Raw genomic sequence first — 19,698 nt, 5'->3', positions numbered from 1 at the left:
TAATGATGAAATAATTTTAACTTTAATTTTGAAACTGTACCACATCACCCCATCGGACGGTACGTTGATAGGGGCATCCTTAAGTTATTTGGGTTTTTATCAATACAGAAAAGAATAACAAATACCCTGTTTTTATTATATTGGCCCCATGAACCAAACAACACTGACTCAATAGAAGACCTGAGTGCTGGTAATAGTTTAAGGCGTGATGTCACACATAGTACGCAGATATAACAATTCTAGCAAGTCCCTTAGCCCTGCTACCTAGAGCGGGACAGTCATTTTGTCCTTACCTACATTGTATTGTGATTTCTGTGGCAGTCAGCAGTTTGTATTTTAGTGTTAAGCTGTTTTTAGTGTGTATTCCTGTGCCAAACTATATTACAAGGATATATATTTTTTAATTTGAACAAGCACATGTTTCAAACTGCTGAGAAAATTATATGAACGGTTCCACAGTGCATCTGTTCAAATTTATACAAGATAGTTACGTGTGATACAAAAATATTTAATTTTTATTACCAGATAAGACATAAAAATATATTGGGGCTGAAATGAAATGGATTATAGCTATTCCAGAGAAAATTTTAAACAGTCACAGTCCACGGTAAATTTTATATTTTAAAGTAAAAAATATTTTTACATAAATGTCACTTTATCATTTATTTAAAAAAAAGAAGTAATAAGCTGGTGACAAGGGTTTGACTGAACATGCAGTCTTATTGTATGTACATATATAACACACTGCTGCTATTATTTATAAAGTAACTTAATGACACAGCAATAATTTAAAAAAAACTCAGTCGTGGAAAAATAGATTACAAAATCATTTAATTTTATCACTATGTTACACTATTTACAGGGAAAAAAAACTTATTTTAATTACACACCCTACCTATTTCAGTGAAGTAACAAAATTCACAGAATGCATTCAAACCTCTTATTGTATGATTTTGCAAGTATTTATTATTTTAATACTTATGCCAATTTGGTTGGTAAAACCAAAATTTAAAAAATCTTTTTCGCACCGCCTACAGGCGTTGATAGATTTTGAAGTACCTAATTCTTCTGGAAAAGTTATGGAAACTTCTATAACTTCTGGAACATTGAAAGAACTTAGTATACATTACATATATGTTCTCAAATTTTCCAAAATAATTGCTGTAACATTTTCTCATATTCCATACAGCATATCTGTTTTAAATGTTTTTAACTCAATGCATCCAGCATTTAATAGCTTAGAACAAAATTCTTATTATGCCTACTAAGTTATGAATTATTTTGACCTTCAAATACTATTTTTCATTCATCACACTAATATGTGGTCATATAAAATTTACTTTGGCTTATGGTAGCAGGTAATATTAAGATGGTTTGAAATAAATTTGAACATATTCAATAATAAGATAGTTTTAATTTTTTTTTCAAGCCCTGTTTTTATGTTCATTTAATCAAAAATTGTTTTAGCCAAAAGTTTTAGGTAATGTTTAGAATTTTTACAATAAATTATAATGGATTTGACTGTGTTCTAACTAAAAAGTTATGATTTTTCTTTTTGTCTTTCAACCATTGTTAATTGCACTCTATGCACTAATTTACTTAAAAATTTACTATAAAAATTTACTTAAGTTTAACGTTTTAGACAATAATTAGAAAATTTAAAATAAATATGAATGGTTTCAATTGTGTGCATGGTACAGAAGTTTTTTTTATTATTCCAACCCGTTTTTTTCATTACCTTGCAGTAATGGTTCGTCTTATCAAAAATTGTTTCAGAGCAAAGTTTTAAACAATTGTTAGAAGTTTGACAATTAATGTTAGAGATTTTATAAGTCCTTCAACCTCAGTAATTTTTCACCCGTAATGGTTGGTTGTATAAAAAATTATTTCCCCACAATGGTTGTAGAAAATATTTTAAGGTTTTTCAATAAATAAAAATGAATTTAATAAAGTACACGGTAAAGAAATATGTTTTATTTCTACCCCCCCCCCCCCCTTTTTTTTTTTAAACCCCTAACAGCAATGGTTTCTTTATCAAAAATTTTATCAAAAATTGTTTCAGACAAATTTTAAGATAACAATTGTAAGATTTACAAATAATAATAATAAAAATAATAATAATAATAATAATGAGTTAGAATTTTTGTCCTTCAACCCTTGTTTTTTCTATTCCTTGTAGGAACAGTTGGTTGTATAAAAAATTATTTCGGACAAAAGTTTTAGATAATATTTTAAGGTTTTGCAGTAAATAAGATAAGATTTAATAGTGCACATGGCACAGAAATTATGATTTTTTTTTTAAATTCTACCTATTTTTTTCCACCCCTTGCAGATATGGTTGATCATTCCACAAATTTATTTAGACAAATGTTTCTGGTATTAGTCCTACAAGTTATAATACCTTCTAACACATGCAACATGTCGTATAATGGAAGTTGTGGCATTTTCCGGTTTTTTAAAAAATCATCCCCATTTCTACATCTCGGGTCAGATTTGACCCATTAATGAACTCAACCAAGATTTTCCATTTTTATATTTTATGTTATCAGTTTGGAAATGATTTGTGCGAAATTAAGGCAGTAATAATGGCTCAATACCTACTTAGCCTTTCTTCGAAATCTGCCTAAAAGATAGCAAATTGACCTGGGAAATAGGAATCAATTACAAAATGTTAACTATAAAAATGACAGTTTATGATAGGCCTACAACTTCTAAAAAAATATATCATGTATGTATTTATTGTAATGTGAACCATTTAGACTACAATTTTTCATAAGCAGTACACATTTTCATACCCAATAAATTTGTATAAAATTTAGTATTTAATAATACCCAAATAAAAATTTTGACAGCACAATGAATTTTGCAACATTAGAGCATAAAACTCTGAAACTGACTAATTATGTATTACCTAGGCTATAGAAAAAATTACATATAAATAATATATTTTTTAAAATGAAATGTTTCAAAATATATTGTGCCTAACTTCTTTCAACAAACACTTAACTTAAGTTCTGAGAGCTATTTTGTGCCCCAATTGATAAATGTATGCAAAAAACTATTTTCCAATTTATCATCTGTTGCCAATTTTTAAAAATTCTGGGAAAGAAGAATATACTGTCCCTTAAAAGTTTTGTGTACGAAAGATTTTTGCTTAGTAAATACAGTTTAAAATCTGTAAATGTAAGGAACAATTTTGAAAAACTAGTAGATAGTAAGTTTTATCCAATGGATTGTTGAACGATCATAATTTTTCTGAGTTTCATATGGAATATGGGAAAATTTGAATGAAGCATCACAGATATTGCTTATGGACTATCACTATGCTATAAATTCTGTACTGGCAGCTGCATGAAACAACAGGACAGACACAAGCTGGTTGACAGAACCAATTATGAAACCCACCTCAGCTGTTAACATTAATATAAATATGATACATACAGTTTATTTGAAGAAAATGTAACTAAAATTTCGAACGATGCTTAGAAAATGAGGTGAGATTGCCGAGACTGAACCATCAATGGTTCCGTGCAGTGTTTCAGAGTTGTTATTCATCAGCGACACACTGTGGCCACTAGAAAAACTACCAGCATACCAAAATATGCAAATTATATTAAGTCAAGAGTTTGAAATTAATTACGATGCATCTTGTGAGCTCAATAAAAATACTCTTTTAACAAAATTATTGATAAAAAAAAATATGATTCAAAAAATTCTTTAAAATAAAATTACATCTCATTTAAATTTACAAAAGAAAACAACAGTATCAAAGAATCACTAAACGCAGCAATCACAAAACATCTGGACAGTTTTTTTTCTTTCAAAAAAAGTCTGATGCTCTTGGACGTTTCGGCAGAGAAGGAAGTTGCAACAAATCATCAGTGATATGGTTGGCAGGCGTCCCAACCTTCCTCTTGGACTCAGTATTGGCTGATGAGAGCTTTAGGTCGAGGACAGGGCGAGTGGAACGTCCAGGAGTTGTAATGGTGGGCTTGCCTGGGGTGGACAGTCGCGATCGTGGCAACCTCAGCTGGGAAGACAGCCGGCGGGCTGCAGGAGACATGGAGTTGAGTCGATCTAGCGACACCCCAGATGTGGAGCCAGGCGTCGGAGTGCCCAACTTCCGCCTGGCCACCTCCAAGGCTTTCTGCTTGCGAGAGCGGAGCCCCTCCGAAGCCTTTCCGGCCAGTTCCATCGCCAGTCTCTCTCGCTTCGGTGGTTCCGCGATTCGGAATGACCGGCCCTTCGATGAAAGCATTGGCGTGTCGTTTCCTCCAAGCTGGAAAGGCGTACTGTCGACTCCGCCCCACGTCATGAGTGGAGACTCGTTCACTCCAGGGGCAGGGGACGGGGTTCCTACGAAGCTGAAACCATTCACCTTCGGGGTTTCTGTCCTGACCATTTCCCTACCATCGACGCCAATCTTCCCATCGACCGTGTGATAAGCTTGCGTCTGGGCAAGGTGCTGGATGATCTCCTTGTTGTGTCGTTCATTGAAGGGATTGGCCTGTAGTCTCGTGTTGTCGTGGACGATGGTCCGCCTCTTGGTAGCCTGCTCAATCATCTCTTCCCTGGTTGGAGGCACGCCATCAGGAACGTACATAATGTAGTTCTGGTTGTGGAGCCCCCACGTGTCAAGGTTTAACGGCCGAGGTCCTGGATTAGCCTGCTCCTCTATGGACGGCACACGTAAGACATCACCCCGGTCTTGCGCGTATTCAATTTCAGCTATCTGCAGCCAGGTGTTTTTCCGACGTGCCCGCTCACTTGCTTCCTTTATGATGACTTCAAAATTTTCATTGTCCTCACTCGTATGGTTTGCCAAAAACTCATCAAGGCTTAGCTTACCCTTTTCCTCCTCTTGCTGACCATCTGTTTTGTCGCCAGGAATGTCTTTGATGTCGGCAGCTGATCGCTCTTCATCCTCCCTGCGTTCTGCTGCTGGTGTCTCGAAGGTTGCTGGACTCGACCCACCTAGAGGCGGCACTGAGGGTCCAAGTTCACTTGTATCGACCCGGAACTTTCCACTTGTTTCTAAACCTTCTGCTTCATTTTTGAACTTCCTCAGATCAGGAAAAAAGTCACGTTCAATAATATCACCAACATTCTTTATATACAAATCTTCATCTAAAATTTTCTTTCTCCGTTTTATTAAATGATTTAGTGGAGTCTTGAACAAATCTTTGCTCTTTTGTTCGTCTAACTTGGCAACCTCCATTATGCCAAGTGTTTTTGATGTGCCACTCACCATCTAAATGAAAAAGAAACTATTAGTTACATGAACAGCATAAGTTACATTGGTACCTAGCAAACAAATTGGGTTTAAGTATGAGTGTAATGATGCATGGTCTGCATATAGATGATATAAATCTGATAACAATGGTTTACAAACCATTTAGATACTAAGTTAATGGAAAAATTAGAAGAAATGTTGTCAAAATGAGAACTTCTTATCATACTATAAATAATATTCCCCCTGCATCCATATATTTTGTGTTTGTTTTATTTTAAATCATAGGCCAAACATGGGGAGAAAGTTATAGCCAAAATTACTCTTTTTTCATAATGCTTACACCTGCTTGTGTTTCTGTAAGTAATGAGACACAGCATACTTATTCAGAAATTTCTTTTTCTTGCAGGTTAGCACGTTCATTTTCATGGTTGATGAAATTAATTATATCATTTTAAACATATTCCGCCTCATTAAAACCAATCACAATCCATACCAGAATACAGGAGTAAGGAATTTTTATGGGTGGTCACCAAAATTTCATGGACGACTTAATATGAACACATTATAAAATAATTCCTGTAAGTAAAAATATTATATAATATTTTCAAGGAGTGTGCCTTCGTGTTCAGATCATGTGATATTTTTAACATGTTCATTTATGTGGGCTGCCAAATCAAATTAAATAATACTTTATCGGAGACATTACCGCAAAAATTAGATGGTCAACTGCCACAGTTCTCTCCCCACTCTCAAACTTAGTACGTTAGACTATATATCCTCCAGCTGGATTCACAACCTGGCTATAGTGTCGGCTTTAGTATGATTAGGTTGTGTGTTGCACATACATTTAACAGAATGTGTTCCGCACATTTATATTCAGGTATGAATTTTGAAGTCATTATAACTAAGACATCAATAGCTTAGAAATTGTAGATTGCATCTGGAAATACAATTAAATAATACCACTAAAGTCAGAAATTTCAGTTGAAAAGATTGTTTAAGTGATTAATAATACTGGTCTTACAAGGTCTGTGCTAAACAGAAAAGTTGAACATTAAGTACCAAAATTAACTATTATGAGCACAGTAAGAATGGCAAAGTTGAGAGCACTCTGGCAGCCATGCTGTACGTTTCTAGGTTTAGTTGTAGAGTGGATGGCAGCAAAGCTATGTGCTTTAGCAGTTTATTCACATCTTTGAGAATTTAGAAAACAAATATTAATGTGTATTGTACTGTTGTGATATTTTAGCAACTGAAATAAGTAACAGACAAGTAAGATTTAAAAACCAAACAAAAAAAAATGGTATAAATAGATATGCAATCAAAGTAAAAACACACTCAAACAATTCAAAAACTTTGTCGCTGAATTCTTAATATGGATAACCTCAATGCATTAATTTTCTTACAAAGTAAAATGTCACTTTATACTATACACTATTTTCTTTGATTGTGTACAATTTTAAACTGATAAGTACCATTTCTTACAAATTCCTACTTCACAGCAAGTGAAACTACATGAAAAAGGATTGTAATTGTATAGCTACTAAATGCTACAGAAATGTGAACGATAAGTGTGTGTATGTGTATATATATACATACACACATACACACACATATATAGGTATACACACAATGCTAGAGATTTGCAATTTTTGTCACTATGTTATGATTTATACCTTTTTTTTTTTAGAACTCTTTTCCTTATACATGTATCATTTAGCACGTATAAAATAATGTAAATAGACCTATGGTCACAGCCAAGGTTTTCCATTTTTGAACAATTTTGTGCCTGTGGATGAACTGGGTACTTAGTCTCTGCTATACTGTTTTGTAATGGAATGAGCAGGAAGCAACTAAAGTAACTAAAGTATCAATATATTTTTATTTTTGAAGCAATGTTTGAACTTAACTATATGGGAGTGTGGTGCACAGATGGAGGTGTGTAGGAGGCCTTTAAGAGTCCACGTGTTTTATAGCATTTAAGTGTACCAATACTCAAAGTGAGTCAGGTCTTATCATAAGAACTACAAAGTGGTTAATTGAGTCGTACTCTGCACAGGTGATTTTTATGTCCAGAGTAAGAGTCTCAGCAATGTTTCTGTGTCCCATCACACAGTGGCGCTCATCTAATACAGTAGAACCCCGATTTAACGAAGTGCTATGGTTACCGAAAATGTTTACTCTAAATCGATGTTTCGTTAAATCCGATTTTCCGATTTTCAACGACCCCCGCACTCATAATCGCGTCCCTACCGTTTCCATATCGTAGACAGGGTCGACGCTGATATCTTGTGCTGCCGTGCTATCTCAGACTTCGTCAACTTTACATCTTCAACGTCTTTTAATCTCGCTCGTACGGCCCCCGGTTCGTACGTACACCTCGGTCGTACATACAGATTTTCAGAAACCATGAAAAATGAGGCATAAAATAAAAGTTTAAAAATATGTAAAGTGTAAGAAATACGTTAAAGTGTATTAAAATACAGTCGCAACCTGCAGCGTTTATAACAAATACGAGCTACATACACATTGCGTCACAGTAAAAAATAAAAAATAAAAAAATTGGCCGCAAATTGATGCAAAATTTCCGTCAATAGCGCGCCTTACGAGGAGAAAGGTCATTGTACTCGGTCAGCTGCTGTTACGGCGCGGCGTAGCCGCCGGCTGGCTCTCTTTGTTCGCTGAGCTGCGCAGCACTTATAAAAAACGTATTCCAAAAACTAAACACCGCGCACAACGCTCTTACTGAGAATAATAAAGCTGTAGCAAACCGTATGTATCCGGTACCGAGTAACAGGTGCGCCATCTAGTAACGAGTAACGAAACGTTACACACGGCTGCATCTCGTTACTCGCATTTTTCGTATGTTTTACGCATGCGCGCGCATATTCGATGAATTTGCGTTACAAAGAACGATGTTTGTTTATTAAGTAAAGTATAATTTGGAAATTCGTCGTCAAAGTTTTTTACTGTTTATTAAAGGTATTGTGTGTGTAGACAAAGTTTGAGATTGGAACAGAAACAACGTAAGAAAGTATTGTTTACAAATTAGAAATATGTTTTTATAATCGCGTATTTTCACGGTTTTTTTTGTTCTTATCTTAAAAGAGATAGTATAAAAATGCCGCTCTAATGAGATTTAATTGTTTCTTGGTTAACAAAAACTGTTAATTATCAAATATTGTTAATTGTTTATATTCTATTTATTATTATTTACGCGACGTCATACTGTACGCGTACGCAATACGACTCGATTCGTTGCTGCAACATAACATAGCATGTTATGCGGTATCAGAAGTAACGAGTAATGTAACGTGATACGATAGTAACGAGCACTAATTGTTATAGTAACGAATACATACTGGGACGCTTTTTTTCGTTACTTTTACACCTCTAGAGAATAATGATAATGGCGTATTGGTGTGACGTGGTCACAAGTTGAAAAAACCTGGAGGATGGGAAAGGGAATATTTGGAAACGTGTGATTATTGCCTAGCACTGTTACTATGCGGGCGTGAGTGGAAGATAACGTGGTGAGTCAAGCCTAGAAGAGGGGGAGGGGGATGCGGACAAAGAAACCCTTCATGACGTCATGTGTCGCGGACAGTCTATCTATCCAGGCGCGCGCAATGGCACGCACCTACGCAATTCAGTTACAGCGCCCGAAGTTTTTAAGCAATTTGAACAAATTTTTTAATTTTTTCGTATTTGGACAGATGATGCAAAGGCACATATTAATATATAGTACCTCCATTCTATTACTGACACCACAAAGTGTAATTTTTAATAAGATTCCATTACTATTTACTTTCATTTTTTGGAAATCTATATTATTATTTTAATAAATTGGTGTTTTTTTGATGGTTCCTGAAAACCTTTACGTTAAATCGCTGTTTTCGTTAAATCCGTGTTCGCAAAATCGGGGTTCTACTGTACGAACCATTGACACACTATTACCAACTCTCACGCATAAACCACGTTGTAGTAGTTATAAAAAGTACGCACATTAATTCATAATGTGTTCCTAAAATCACTGAAAAAATTGATTACCTTATATTTGGTACTTTATAAAGCAATCCAGTAAACATGATACAATAAAATTTAACTTTGATGTTCTGAACATGTAAATTAAAGCTGGAACCAGAATTAAAATAGCCCATCACCTCCGCCCGTCAACACCATGCAGCTAACAAAGCGATTTACTATATGACTTCATCAGTCCGTCAAAATATTTTCCCAAATAAGAGCTACCTACCATTAATTCACTTTTTTCTCTCTACACATTTATATCAATGTCCTTTGCTATTTATGTTGTGTTCTGTATGTGTTATATTAGAAAATATTCTGAAAGTTTTAGTCATAATTGAATTTTTTGGATGGTAGTTTTAATAGCCATAATGTTATGTAAAACACCTTAATGAACAAATACAAAATCAACAGGTCTGTATTCTTGTGACAATTGACTGGCATAACCAAACCAAAGAAACAACCTATTCGTCCATTAAAAGTATGAGTTGGCCAAACTTTTGACGAATGGACTAATGAAATATTTCAGGCCCTCTCATTGACTGCAGGTCACGTGATCAACGGATGGAGGCGACAGAGTATTGTAGTTCAAGCCTAACATTGACAATTCACGAAGCACATAATGTTGTGTAAGTGCAAACTGTCGGAAACAAAGTGGTACATGTATCAAGCTGCTAATTAAAATGATAGTAACTGCACATATTCTACTGTTTAACAGAACACCAGCAGACTACTGACGGACATTAAATCGAATGAGACTGACGAGTGAAGAGTGAACGCTGGGAATAAGACATTTTCCATTCCATTGTGTATTTACATAACAATATTGTACTAAAATTACAACTGATCCACCTTGGAAAATAAAATAACGGAAGTAATACTTTAGGCACAGAACTGTACGAGGTTGGTTACGAACACTACACTTGACAGTATAATAATTATATTGAAATTATTTCAAGTGTATAGTGCAACAGCTTGTTCCTTCACCACTTGATATTGATAAAATAAAAAAGTGATTACCTACCTGATTGGTCACAATCTAAGATACAAGATATTAAAAGTCCCTAAATTCTCAATATATGCGACACTGTAGACACAAAACACTAAAAAAGTATGTTCTTAATTCAGCTAGAAACTTAAAACATAACAAATGTTTACATTTTTTTTTACGCATAGAGCAATGCTAAGACAGGTTACTCCAAAGACAAATTTGTAACATCTCTAAAGTGCCATAATTGTATGTCAAAAAAATTTATATCACATTTAATGTTAAATATGTGTAAATTAACATTTCACACATACCTCAATCATATAACTAACGAAATACATAAAATGCGCCTCTGTTTTTGAATATTCCCAAACCAAAAGTTCACCCTTTTTCAACTGTGCAACCAATGGTAGTATTTGTCATACATCTCTGTAATGAACGAGAAAGTTGATGTCTCAATTACTGTGGTACGTAATCTTTGAATGTATTTTTTTGGAAAATAATTTATTATAATTATGTTTTTATTATTTAATTTAGTTTTTAAGTGTTATTTTAAAATATCCTTATCTTTAACATACATATTTTTTTGTTGCAGCTTAATTTGTGTATAGGTTATGTAATCAGGTATAAACGCCCATAAGGTGGTTTATTAGTTATCTGTTATCTTCAACCTGGTGGCCGGAGTTCCAACCCGAACTAGCCTCCCACACCTTTAAGCTTACTTCTTAGTTCTTTCGTCCCAAATTGCGTCCAATACATAACCCTTCCTTCAAAAGCCCTTTTCACTCATGCTCTGTCTTTAAAAAAAGAGTTTCCCGTTCTATTTCTGGTCTCCTCCACACCCTTTGTATCTTCCACTCTTGGTCTCTTATCTCTCTGTAACCATTTTAGCAGACTCCAGCACCTCCCCCTTGATCATTTTGTAAAGTCTTACCAGTCATCTTCCCACCTCCTCCCAGATCATCACACTTAAGCCTAATTCATTCATTAGAGCTCGGGTACCTAACTTTTACAGTTGTCTTAAGCGCTCCTCATGTTTTCATTGCAGTGTGATTCTGTGAGTGTTTACCATTGTTTTTTGCAGTATGAAGATTAACAACATTAGGTACTATACCCAGGAATGAAATTTTTCACAAAAATTCCTAACCTGGCCAGAAATCATTTCCAGGACCTTTGAACTTCATATGGCTAATATATCATCTCTCGGCACTACACACTTGAAACTTTGGGATAGCTGAATTGTGTGAACCCTCCAAGATTAACACTTACCTAACAGCTTTCAGATATACGGTGCCAACTGGATTTCTTCCTTTCTATAACTCCCTGTTACTGTTTCTTCCACACATAGTAGATTCAGCACATCTGCATCCTATCATCTTGAAATATTAATTCTAGTACACCCGGGCCACTTTCTTGTGCATGAAAGTGAACATGAAAGCTGCACAAGAACATGATTAGGCCCTATTTCAATTCCAGCTAGTAGGATATCCCAGAATGATAGTTGACAGTACATACTGTACAGTTAGTGCACTTTAATACATTTTCTTCTATTCAGCACACTCTGTATTCAGGCACCAATCATATCGCTTGCGTTAGGTTTTTGTGCAGGTGGATTCAGGTGTTTGTTGACATTGATGCAACATATCAGCTTTTTTTTAAAGTGAGTGTATTTTTATTGCTATAGAATAACTTATTACAACTTGTTAAGCACTAACAGCCAAACCATAGGGTAAATATGTAGAGTAGCGGTATTTGCGAAAAAGAAATGCTAAAAATCTGAAATTACTTTTATTATATGCTCTTTCACTTCCTCTTTTCATTAAAACCGGCGGAGATAAGAAATTCCAAAAACTTTAGGAGATATAGAATTTTTTAATTTTGAACACGTAGAGTAGCGGTATTTGCGAAAAAAAAAAATTCTAAAAATCTGAAATTACTTTAATTATATACTCTTTCACTTCCTCTTTTCATTAAAACCGGCGGAGATAAGAAATTCCAAATACTTTATGAGATATCAAATTTTTTAATTTTGCAATACTATACCTGTGTAATCATTCGACCGTGGCATTTTTTGTTATTTTGCAGTGTGTTCGTGAATGCGTAATTAATTCGAATGGTCGATTAGGTCAGGTCAGTTACATTATTAATACTTTCAAACTAAGCGGACATTAAAAATAATGTGAATTATTTTAATGGCTGTTTAGTTTTAAATATTTATAATGTAACTGACCTGACCAAACAAACCGGGACGAAGGAAGAACATTAGGAACTAAAATGGTCGATTAGGTCATTTCAGTTACATTATAAATACTTTCAACCTAAGCTGACATTAAAAATAATGTGAATTAATTGAAATGGTTGTTTAGTTTTGAAGTATTTATAATGTAACTGACCTGACCAAACAAACTGGGACAAAGGAAGAACAGTAGGAACTGTGGAACTCACGTAATTGTTTTTTTACTTATTACTTGCGCTACAATAAATGAATAAATAATCACGTATTGGTTCATTTGAATACTGGCCAATCATGGAACTGTCACGTGACAAAATTGTCCAATAAGAAACATAATAGATACTCGTAAACAAGAAACAATGGTAATCGCCACATGAATACACAGGTATTGTGATGAAAATTAAAAAATTCGATATCTCCTAAAGTATTTGGAATTTCTTATCTCCGCCGGTTGATTTGAAAAGAGGAAGTGAAAGAGCATAGATAAAAGTATTTTCGGATTTTTAGCATTTTTTTCCACATATACCGCGACTCTACATATTTACCCTATCCTTCATATTTATCTCAAAAATTAAACAGAACATGAAACCACATACGCTATTGTAAAAATACAGTACCTAGTTCTTCTCAAATTGTTTCCAATAGTTTGCAGCCTTTAGTTGTTTTGGTTGGACTTGACCCTAAATCAGATGTTTTCCAAGCGCTCGATCTTGTGGTAATGTTGCGGCCGTTTCTTGCTCACAATGGCGTCACCACTACTGGCTGATCCTTTTCGGACAGTTTCTTAGCTCTGTGCTGGTGTTGCTTCGAACATGGCTCCTTTTCGGAGACCTCGGACGTCTGCTCACTCGTTGATACATAACAAAAACCAGTGAGTTACCAAACTAGCCATACTCTGTCCCTGCTCCAACAACAAACCGGTGTCGCTCCCTTGGGACCTTGTCAACCATGTCTAGTACATTATCCTTGTTTGACTTAAGGTGGACTATCCAGTGGTGATTACATTACATCGCACGTTTTTCCTTCATTTTGCACTGCTCACAACAACCGTGTGAACGTGCATGTGCCACGGTTAGCGCAGCAGCATTTGGTACTGCCTGGCATGACTCCCAGGCACAGTTCTAAAAGAAAATTCATTTTATATTTTAATTTTATTGCACTGTATTCTAATTTTTTTAGATATGCCAGTTAAACCTACATTGATGCTCGATAATCCGGTCCTAATCTGGTACGGCTATGGTACTCAACATACGCAATTAAAGAGCCTTTACTGTACGAGTTTATGAAATCATTTTTGGTGATTAGTACAATTTTATATTACTTAAAATTATTTTAAGTAATCTAGGTGGTGAAATAGACTAGAATATACATATAGATAAAAATGTTATTTTATTTTCAATGTTCCTTTGAATATTTTTTGCAGTCAGTATGTACAAAAAAATGAACAAAATAGAACCAGCTCCCAATTGCACTAGCTAGTGTACAAGTCCTTGTGTGCTAGGCGCTAGTATACTTTTCACTCATTCACGAGACTAATGTTTGCCACTAGTCGATGTGTACAAGAAGGTGTGCACATTCTTAAACAAGAAAGAGGTCCGTGTGTACTGGACTTAACAATTTTTTGAAGGAAAAAACATTGCTTTTTTTATGTCTTCAAATCAGATGACAGGGAAAGATCCTGTAATTTTTTTTAGGGTAAAATGAGGAGAGGGGGTATTTTTTTTATAACAAATGGGCTTTTGATTTCCATTTGGTGTCAAAGCTGTAAATTTTTTACAATTGGGAAACTTGGCAGATGTTAATTCTGTCAATATGCCATTATCTTCTCGTCACCTTGATTGCTCTACGAGGCTGATGAGAACGAGCCGTTAAGTTCTAATTCATTCCTTTCACCTTAGTGTCAAGGTTAAACAATTATTAACATAAAATAAAATATTAAATATCAAAAATTTACTAATAAAAAATTGATAACCTAATTTATGGAGCAGTTTCTTCATAAGCATGTCTACATCAAAGCCAAGTGTCCTCCCAACTCCTGGATTGGCTGAAGTCAGATGGGGCTAGCCATCTTTGATAAAAAGTGTTTTTGCTACTTGCCTGAGAAGCTAGATGTGGTGGACTATTTCAAATTGTTAGAAGTATGTCTTTACACAACAGATATGGTTATCAGACAATACATCAGAGAAGATGCTGCTGTGGCAGGTGTAAGTGCAGTAAATAATACCAGACACTTCATTTCCATACACCTCTGAGGCAGCCAATAAAAACCCTTCAAAGTGAGAACCATCACCATTTCCCACCTGCTCTCACAGATTCCCCTTCATTTTGCTAGCTGCATGTATCTGCCTCCAACGACATTTTTGTTGACGAGATGCAGGGCTCAAATAAAACTACAATAATCTGATGACATCACAATGTATTCCAGTATTAATCCATTGCCATAATCTGGTATGATTTGTTTACTGTTCCTTGAAAAAGTTGTTCTTGTTTGGGTGTCAGTTAGTTGCAATTGTAAGTGGCTTCTTTGACACCAGGGTTTCTGACAAGCTAGGGGGCAAACATTAATGGTCTTTGCATGGATGCCAACTGGTGTTAGTTATTTACAGCTTTCATGATGGAGGTGCAGTTCTAGCCCAACACCGTGGTTCCTATGGAGTGAGATTGTGCTGTGGTGAGACACTTAACTCGCGTTCAGGGGCATAGCCAGGGGGGGGGGGGGGGGGGGGTTTAGGGGTTCAATTCCCCCCCCCCCCCCCCCCCCTTTAGCACCAAATCTCTAATTAATTTCTTATTCATCACTCAAACAAATTTCATATTAAAATTAATAAAATTTTTACCATTACAATATTTAAATTTTAAGTACCGAAAACTGCTAAAATAGCACTATTTTACACATTAAAATCCAAATTTTCCCGGGGGAGGACCTCCGGACCCCCGCTTTAATACGGGGGGGGGGGGGGGGGGCATGCTTCTTAACACCCCCCCATACACAAATCCTGGCTACGCCACTGCTCGCGTTACAGAGCACCCGGGTTCGATTCATAGTCCACTGAACAAGAGGTGGCCCTAGACTTAGCGGAGCCTTAATATTTGGGAGAGTGGCTTCACCAAAATCCCCCAGAAAAAAGGGGGATCCCAGAAATATTTGAAAGATAAACTCTTTAAATCAACATTTTTAGGCAAAACATGAACTTAAATTTTTAACAGTGGTTTTTGCTTATTTATTTACATTTCAAAATTTCAAAAATTTATTGCAATACAGATGAATTCAGAGTTATTATAAATTTGAATAAATTATGTTTACGTAATGTAATAAATAATATTCTACAATGTAATGACAGACATTTTACTTTACATGTGCACCAGTATAGTAAAAGGGCCGGCGCGGGGACCTGGGCGATTGCCGGACTTGCCCGGCCCTGCACTAAACCTGATTTTAGAGTTCCAGAGTTTCTTTAAATCACTCATGGCTAGTGGTTTCCAAACTTTTTGATGTTGGGGCATATTTAAAATTCTACAAATAATTGTAGGCATGCCACGTACAAATTTTTTAAGAAATATGTTATATTAATTAACACCTCACAGATATCTACTGATGGTCAACTCAAGACTTGTTTACAAACAGTAAAGAGCAACTGCAGCGCTGAACTTAACAAAATCACTGTTCAAGAAAAACCTGTAATGATGTGTTAATAACAAGAGCTATATTTCTGTAATGAAATGGTATAATAAAGTAACTATATCTCTCTGGAATAACACAGGGTGCATCTGGAAATCTTCTAGGCCGCACCAGTGTGTCCTGGCGCATGCTTCGAGAACCACTGAGATAAGGCAAATGCTGGGTGTAAGCCATGGTCAGTTCCTTTCTCAATATCCCATGTCGGTGTCATCGTGCGACGTTATGCCGAAAAAATAAAATTGGTTGTCTGTAAAATCGGTTTACAGACGATAGTTTAACGTGACAACGTCATAACAAAACATTGATGAAATTATTGATCCAGAAGAAAAGGAAATATATTCGGCCTGAGACTGAGCCGTAATGAGGTTTTTGCAACCTAACCATTTAGGCATAAAAATATTATATTCTTTTAGGAAAATTTTTTTTTTTAATTTTTCTAATCTTTTCTATGATAAAATCTACCTCTGCATACTTATATGATTAAAATTGAATCATTTTTATTGAATTATCACTATTTTGTATGGATACAAAGGAGTGAAATGAAATGTACAATTTAATTAATACATTTACTTTATTTGCATTCATTAATTCAAATATATTTATTACTTTTGAAATGTTGCGTGCGCCGTATTTATTTTTACAAGTACAAAAAAAATTTCGCAGCTGCAGGGATTCAAACCGATAACCTTTGGATTGGAAGTTAACTATGCTGACCACTCAGCCAATCTCAAAAACTATTAGTTTCAGATCTTATATACGTATTTATAAAAATTTTGTTCACTGTAGGGGAATAATATTATTTCATTTTTATAGCACGATTTTATAACAATTACGCATCCCAAATACACCAAACGTATTTATAATGTGTTACAATATTTTTTAAAACATTGTGCAAAAGATCCCGAGTGTAATTTGAATTATTATGTGTAACTGTAAAACACCATTGTTCGTTAAAAAACGTATTTGAATATTCAAAATTACTTTTAAATAACTGTACCGATTGTGCTGACAATCGGTGGAAGATTGTTAAATTACATAATATTAATAATTCAAACGACGAAAATATGATTGAAAAGTCAAATCGATGGTTGTTCCAATCGAGTGGAAGAGAGATGCCACGCATGCGTACAATGAGCATGGAGAGAGATGCCACGCATGCGTACAATGAGCAAACAGGACACATCCGTAGTGGGACATCCGTAGTGGGACACTTTTTCATGCGTGCAGCCGGCGTTCATCGATTTATTAGACGTCACGTCAAAACAACCTTGGCTGGTGCCAGCAACCTCCTAGGTGCCTTGACTAGCTAAGATATGATTGTGATCGCAGCTGCGAGGGCCGGGTGTCATGACGGCTGCGTGGGGTCGTCTTGCAGGGGCAGCTGGCTGGCGGGTCACGTGACGTTGGTTTGATGGTTGTGCCCACACATGTACTCCAAGAAGAACAAGGACCTGCGCACGGTGAAGGAAGGTGTCGTGGGCAAGTATGTCAAGAAGGACACTCCCCCGGAAATGCCGAGTACGTACATGCTGGATTTCGCATAGCTTAGTTTGAAGCAGTCATGTTAAATTGATTTTTGTTGTCAGACTTTTCTTTTATTCCTGAATAGGCCTATGGATTTTCTGCACATCATTTTGTGTGTGCTAAGCCCCTAATGTCTATAAGGGTAGTTTTTTATTTGATTGTAATTAACATAAACCCCTATTGAAAAAAAATTCAAACAAATGGTTAACTTAAAAACTACTTTGAAATGAAGAGCTTTTATTTTTTGGTTAGGAGTACGTATCAGATGATTAAAATGTTCTGCAATATTGTCTCTGTGAATGTGCTATATGTGTATAAAATCACTCTTCTTTGCAGTCTTATTCTGGAGGCTTGATTAGGGACACAATCACTCAACGTTAAAAATGGAAAGCCTAATGATGTTTAAGACAGACACAACCACGATTGCTGGATGGTACCGTTTGTTAGTTCCTGAAGTATTTGACTGGAACATTGTTGTTTAGGGCAAGTGAAAGCCTGCAATTTAGTTTGGGAATGATGTATATTCAGAACATCCTTTACTATAGGCTCAGGGTGGAAGGGACATTGGCAATGGCCATAAGCTAGTCTCAGTTGTTTGTGGAAGGGAAAAAGTTTGAGTGAGTTGTAGGATGGGGGAAAAAAAATTATGAGCTCAAATTGGGCATTTTAAAGAATAAATACATAAGCTTTTACGACATCTGTTCAACTGTGCGATAAGGTGATTGTAATTATTTTGAAGTTGGTCATAATAAAAATGATCAGGTTGTCCACATTCTAGAGGGTCAGGGTAAATCAGGGAAACTGGAATTGGTCAGGGAAAGTCAGGTAATATACTTGAAATTGTGGTAAAGTTGTGAAAATTCACCAGTGAAATGAATCAATGAAATCATACATTATCTGTGACATTACAACAAAAAGTAGATTGTCAACTGCTTCAGTTCTCTCCCTGCTCTCAAGCTTAGCACGTTAGACTATATATCCTCCAGTGACTGAAATATTTTTTTTAGATGTCATTTTAGTGCATACATATCAAGAAATAAAGAAAGTCCAGAGAAAGAATTAGGCCAGCTCTGGGAATGGTGAAAGGCTGGATTTTCTTTATTGGTTTTAGAAAAATCCATAATGGGTAATATTAAAAAAAAGACTAGTCTGGGAAATTAGAAATATATGTCAAGCAAAGTCAGAAAAAATTTATTACATCTTTATGTATTAGATACCGTGTGTTTAGTATTGATGGTTATTATTTATTTCATTTTTCTATTGATTTAGAGCATCATTGTAATTTTTATGTAGTAAGGTTTTGTCTAAAACGTGATTGTTTTCCCTCGGTAGTAATCAACGTCTGGTCAACGGAGACAACAAGAAAAGGCAATCGGCGCAGCAATGTGACCCCACCTAATAACGTGAGTGCCACTGGTTTGATGCTCCAGTGTTGGTTGGTGTTGGCAGCAGTGTTGAATGTGTTTCAATGTTTGCTTGGCAGATCTCAGCCCAGCAGAGCATTGTCCAGAAGTTTGGCAACAGCTGCATCGTTGCGAGCGTGCCGTCGGAGCACGAGGGGAAGTACACTCCCAACAGCTCCGTGCCGGACCTCGTCCACAGGTCAGCCTGCAACCTTCACCAGCGTGTTTCCAAGTTCAATTACATTTGATAGTCAATTTTTTTTTTCATACTGGAAAGAAACTAATGAAGTATCATTATTCAGTAAACAGTTTTCATCAATAGTAACTTAAAATTTCATTTTTTTTTGTTTTCATGAAAAGTCTATAACAACAATAGTTTTGATTTTAGTTTCATTAAAGAATGCCAGAATTTGCACACTACTTTAAAGAATGCAGTATGTATAACATAATAAATAAAATTTTAAAATGTTTAAATTATGATAAGGGGAAAAAAAAGTACATTAAGCAGGACACATTTTCTAGACATTCACTTTTTTTTTACTAAGCAACGTCTCTCATGGGAATAGTTTTTTTTTTTTTTTACTAGCTTAATATTATGACTGGAGAAATGCA

At 35.4% G+C, this 19,698-nt stretch overlaps 2 protein-coding genes across 11 annotated transcripts in view; one reads left to right on the top strand and one right to left on the bottom strand.

Moving 5' to 3' along the window:
• Positions 1 to 3,699: 3,699 nt before the first annotated feature.
• On the bottom strand, positions 3,700 to 10,436 carry LOC134530879 (splicing factor ESS-2 homolog). The gene is made up of 2 exons (XM_063366154.1): positions 10,284 to 10,436; positions 3,700 to 5,251 (listed from the first exon to the last, which is right to left on the bottom strand). Exon 2 carries the CDS (start codon positions 5,249 to 5,251, stop codon positions 3,821 to 3,823), a length of 1,431 nt encoding a protein of 476 aa, XP_063222224.1. The 5' UTR covers positions 10,284 to 10,436; the 3' UTR covers positions 3,700 to 3,820.
• Positions 10,437 to 10,632: 196 nt separating this feature from the next.
• Positions 10,633 to 19,698, top strand: part of LOC134530877 (scaffold protein salvador) — a 66,824-nt gene continuing 57,758 nt past the window's right edge. For 3 of the 10 annotated variants that reach the window (XR_010074884.1, XM_063366145.1, XM_063366146.1), the window contains exons 1-4: positions 10,751 to 10,871; positions 17,535 to 17,677; positions 19,016 to 19,086; positions 19,167 to 19,285. Coding sequence is in view for 6 of the 10 variants with exons in the window: in XM_063366145.1 (XP_063222215.1) it covers positions 17,587 to 17,677; positions 19,016 to 19,086; positions 19,167 to 19,285 (281 nt within the window). In the remaining 4 variants the exon portion in view is untranslated. Of the gene's footprint in view, positions 10,715 to 10,749; positions 10,872 to 13,844; positions 14,685 to 17,534; positions 17,678 to 19,015; positions 19,087 to 19,166; positions 19,286 to 19,698 lie in introns of those variants that run through there. The other 7 variants (XM_063366148.1, XM_063366147.1, XR_010074887.1 and 4 more) reach the window with 5 other exon arrangements.

Source organism: Bacillus rossius, chromosome 3 (assembly GCF_032445375.1).
Source record: "Bacillus rossius redtenbacheri isolate Brsri chromosome 3, Brsri_v3, whole genome shotgun sequence".
In the NCBI taxonomy this organism is placed as follows: domain Eukaryota; kingdom Metazoa; phylum Arthropoda; class Insecta; order Phasmatodea; family Bacillidae; genus Bacillus; species Bacillus rossius.
The sequence above is the reverse complement of the archived record's forward strand: the minus strand, read 5'-3'. Positions and strand labels throughout refer to the sequence as shown.